The 4921-nt window shown below is 45.1% G+C and overlaps 1 protein-coding gene across 1 annotated transcript; it reads left to right on the top strand.

The window, feature by feature from the left end:
* Positions 1–916: 916 nt before the first annotated feature.
* Positions 917–4188, top strand: LOC110290421 (beta-defensin 36-like). The gene is made up of 2 exons (XM_021156962.2): positions 917–1039; positions 3958–4188. Exons 1-2 carry the CDS (start codon positions 985–987, stop codon positions 4101–4103), a joined length of 201 nt encoding a protein of 66 aa, XP_021012621.1. The 5' UTR covers positions 917–984; the 3' UTR covers positions 4104–4188.
* Positions 4189–4921: the final 733 nt, after the last annotated feature.

Consider the following 4921-nt stretch of genomic DNA (forward strand, 5'->3'; position numbering starts at 1 on the left):
CTGCTTCTTTTGTAGAGATTCTTGCGATCATACTCAGGCCCTCCAAAAAGGACTCGAGTGACAAGTGCTTTGCTGGATGAGCTATCAAGCTAGCACTTTGTAGAGCATGGTAAGGATTGCAGAGTGTTGAGGATTTTAAAAACGTATTAAACATAGTGTTCTAATTAATTCTTCGAAAATTGTGTGCACTCATACAATGTATTTTACGCATACCCACCCCTCCCCCTTCTGCTAGCTTCTTGCAGATCCCGTCTCCCACCTCTCTCATTTCCTCCCAACTTCATGTCATTCTCTGTTAAAAAAAAATATTTTGTAAGTGTGTGTGTGTGTGTGTGTGTGTGTGTGTGTAGTCTGTGTGTCACATGCACACAGTGCCCACAGAGGCCAAAATGTGTCGGATCCTCCGGAACTGGAATTGCCCACAGTTGTAAGCTTTCATATGCATGCTAGGATCCCAAGTGGCTTCCTCTGGAAGAGCACCCAGTGCTTTTAACCAGTGAGTCACCTCTGCAGCTCAATCCTTTAAAAATATCTCTACTAATCCTGTTTGTGCTGCCCGTAGAGCCACAGATGTGGGGCCTTCATTGGAGCATAGACACTCTGCCAGGGGCCACACTCTTAAAGAAAACTGACTCTCCCTCTACAGCCATCAACTGTGAACAGTGTCTTAGTTACGGGTTCCTTTAGCTCCAGAGTAGAGGATTCTGGGCTGGATCATGACAGACTGACACATGCTTACAGTGATATACCCTGGCCTTTGTAGGACTTAGTCTTGCTGGTCCTTGAGTGAATAAAGGAGTGTCAGCCTAGGAGTGTGTGGTCAGTGCTGTGGGTGTGGGGACCGAGGGATGGGGAGACAGACTGTACCCGTGGGCCTCGGAGGACACGTGTCCCAGCTGATTACAAGGAGCAGGGATCCATAGCTCTGCTCTTTTGTCTTGTGCTTTGATAGACACAAGCCAGCACCCTGGAGTTCCTGAAGTCATGGAGACTGCGGTGTTAACTATGGCTCTGCTGCTGCTGTCCCAGGTCATTCCAGGTAACCTAGACCCCTTCAGAGGAGGGACAGAGCTGGGTCTAGTCAGGGTACTTATGGCCTGGGTGGATGGCGGATGGGTAGGAGACACTGTCTGGGCAGTGGGTAGAGCCTCAGATCTCGGGTTAGAATCTGTAAGACAACTCACATCTCTGCGTTTCAATTTCCTAGTTTCTAAGTTTTATGTAACCAGTTAGGTTGAAAGGTCAAGACTGGGCAGTCTGAAATATTGGTGTACTGCAGCTTCTTTGTTTTATGTAATTCATCAGAGAGTTCCAGGGACTTCCATCCTGCTGGCGGAGAGCTGGGGGCTGGAGGTTCAGGGGCTGCAGAGAGCTCTGGAGAACATCTGCATTGGCCTCTTAGGACTTGTGATACAATTCTGGCTTGGAGAAATGGTTAGGCCTCCAGCCATTCTACCTTCATTCCCACCCCCCCTCCCCTTCTTCCAACAATAACGGCTGGACTTAGGAGACAGTAGATACATCATTACTCAGTTAAATATGACTTATCTTGACTAATGTTTTTGATTTCTTTTTATGGTGGTGGTAGTGTTGTTTTTGTTTTGTCTTGATTTTTTTTTTTTTTTTTTTTTTTTTTTTTTTTTTTTTAAGAAACAGGGTTTCTCTGTGTAACAGCCCTGGCTTTGTAGCCTAAGCTGGCCTTGAACTCATAGAGATCAGACCAATAGTTCTATGCCACATGTTAAATATACTGCTGCCACCATCCCTCGTGCAGTTCAAGCTCCTCGTGTTTGATAGTGGGAAAGCCTTTGATCTGAGGAGTTGATCTTTCTGATAGAGCTTTTCTTGTCTCTGATGTCGTTCTCAGTCTCTGGTGTGATAGGATGATGCTTCAGGCTCGTTTTGGAATTTCTTGACCAAAACTGGTTTCTACAATTCTAATTTCTAGTTCCTACTGACTGGTCAATGTTTCTAAGCTTCGCAATAACCAGAAATGAGGAAACAGTCTTTTTAAGAATAAGCACCCATGAACTCCTACTGGGACTTCTGATTCAAATTCACCACCCACCTCTATATTCCTTTATTTCTTTTCTTTTTGCAGGGGTGGGGATGGAACCCAGCTCATGGATGTTAGGGAAGCACTCTGCCTCTGAGTCACACCCTTGGCCTGTTAGGAATGGTGGCCTAGACCCTCCTTCCTCATCTCACTGTCTGTCACCACAGATACCTTAATAGTCACATGTTCTTAAGCCACTGCAAATGTCTGCACGAGTTTTCAGTGTGTGCCCGTGTTTGTATTGTGCTGCCTGGCTCTTTTATCAGGACATGGAACCATGGAGACTTTCATGTACTCCTTTTGTTTCTGTCTATTTGTGGTCCATGCTGGACAGACACTCTGTCACTGAGCTCTGGTGGCCTGACTTTAAGCTGTCATTTAGTGAGAGTTCGACAAGGCACTGCACACGTAACAGTTAATTCTGCATCTCATTTGCTAGTATGAAGCTCCTCCCCCTGGTAGAGTCCTTAGGGAAGACATGTGGAGGCAGTATTTGTCCAGTTTCAGATGTTAACAGTGCCTTGTTGTCCTTTGTCCTTGGAAGGCACAGGTAGCATAAACACATGACACCAGTCTTTATTCTGCCATAAAGCATTTTTGTCAATAAGTTCTTGTTTAACCCCAACCTCTGGTGAGCTCGAGAGCATATGTGTGTGCATGGTGTAAGTGTGTGTGTGTGTCCACTGAGTTCATCACACAGTACCTCTCATATGTATATGCATTTAGGGGTAACCACTTGGGATAACTTATCCCTGGAGAAGACTGACTCTTCTCCTCTCAGCAGCCACTGATGGCCTGGAGCTCCTTATGTATGTGGTGGGGCCTTGTGAGACTTCCCCATCCACACTGGTGTACCCACTGCTGTGGTTACGTAGGTCTTACCTATGTGGGCATAGTGTTAGCGTTTCATGGGCACAGCATCCCAGGCATGTCTAGAAGACACTGCTTAGCACCTGTTGTCCTGGTACTCTGCCTCCTACTGTCTTCCCATACCTCTTCCGTGCTGTTCCCTGAGTGGAAGGGTTGTACTGTAGATACAGTAATTGGGTCAGGTTCCTTATGGTCATTAATTCTTTGCATTTTGATCAGTTGTGGGTTTTCTCTTCTTTATTTAAAAATCCTTTTCACTTCGGATTTCTCTTAAGCCACTAGGCTTCATTAGTATTCATCTTGCTTCTAGTTCAGTTTCTTTCCTTGTAAAATAACTTAAACTGCTCAACTTTGCTGGTGTTCTGTCACTTCATAGCTGCATTTATTTAATACTAGTGTTTTTTTTACACAAATTAATTAATAATTAGTTTTATTTACATTTTCCTTTTTACTTCTTTTGAGACATGGTCTCATGTAGCTGAAGCTGGTCTTGAAGTCACCATGTGTTGCTAAAGATGCCCTTGAACTCCTGATTCTCCTGTCACTAACTCTGTTGAGATTACAGATCTGGGTCACCAGGCTCAGTCTATGCTATGCTAGGACTTGAACCCAGGGGCTTCAAGCCTGTGAGGCAAACACCAACTGAGCTAAACTGCCAGTGCTATTCCTTAGCACAGCTCCGTGAGACATCTACCTCTCCTTGTAGAAGAGAGGAAATAGATTCTTAAGAAGAGAGTCACCAGCCCAAGGTTTACCAGCTGCCTGGGGACACAGATAGACTTCAAACCCAATTCTGTAGGTTCCGATGGCTCATGTAACCCTCATAACCCATTGTGCTTGTTGAGCCTTGCGACTACTGTACTTCTAAGAGGTGGAGTTTATGAAGGGCTGGGATGTGAGGTGATACAAGCTTCCTCAACCTCTAGAGGTGACCGCTCCTTCCACTGCCTCTTTTTTTATTGCCTGGGGCTCTGGCCTTTACCAGGGACCTCATGACTCATGCAGGTGTCTTTGTCTTTGTTCTGGCATAGGGGCCCCTGAAAGATGCTGGAAGTCTTTTGGTGTCTGCCGTGAAGAGTGCGCCAAGAAAGAAAGTTTCTATATCTTCTGCAGGAATGGCAAACTGTGCTGTGTGAAGCCCAAGAATGTGCCCCTGTGGTCACAGAATTTGGATTAGCATTCTAAATCCCAAGGCCACAGAAATGAAGTTGGACCTAGAGTCCACCTTGGCAGTTTCCCTGAGCTTCATTAAAGCGGCTTTGGCTGGCTCCTGTGTTTGCCTCTTTGTGTATGGAGTCAAATGTCGGCAGGAGGCCTGTGGCACAGGGACACATCCAGTTCTTCTTACCCAGGAGCTCTGAAACTGTGAATGGGGCTAACTGAATGCATGGCCGAAGTATTAGAGAAAAATGATCATTGCTGGTGCAGATCATCTTTCTAGTGGTTTCTAAACTATATACACGGCATTTACACTGTCCTAGGAATTGTAGGTAAATCTAGACATGATGTAAGTAGTCACTCCTTGTGGTAGGGTTCTGTAGTCCCCAGAAATGCCAAAGTGTGTGTACCCCCAATTCTCTCACATACAGTATCATGCTGTCTGTGTGTAACCTGTGTGAGGTCCTCCGGGGCTTTATTTCTTGTTATTAGGTCACACATATTGATTGTGCGAGATAGTAGGTTCTATTGTGACGCTTTTGTCTGGAATTCAGTGTGACTCGATCATCTTCACTCCCACAGCGTTCTTACATTGTTTCTCCCAGCCCCTGTCTTCTTCCCCAACAGTCCCCTGCTAATTAATGTCTGTGTCACTTTAAATTTCTTCCTTAGATTCCACATATGAGAGAAAACATGATGTTTGTTTTTTTGAATCTGGCTTATTTTTCTTAACAAGATAATCTCTACCGTCCATTTCCCTTCCGGTGAAATAATTCCTTATGACTGAATGACACCTCCTTGTCTATATATCTCACATTTTTCCTCCTCCCCACTTTC

Source organism: Mus caroli, unplaced genomic scaffold (assembly GCF_978045245.1).
Source record: "Mus caroli unplaced genomic scaffold, Mus_caroli_1 scaffold_2, whole genome shotgun sequence".
Classification (NCBI taxonomy): domain Eukaryota; kingdom Metazoa; phylum Chordata; class Mammalia; order Rodentia; family Muridae; genus Mus; species Mus caroli.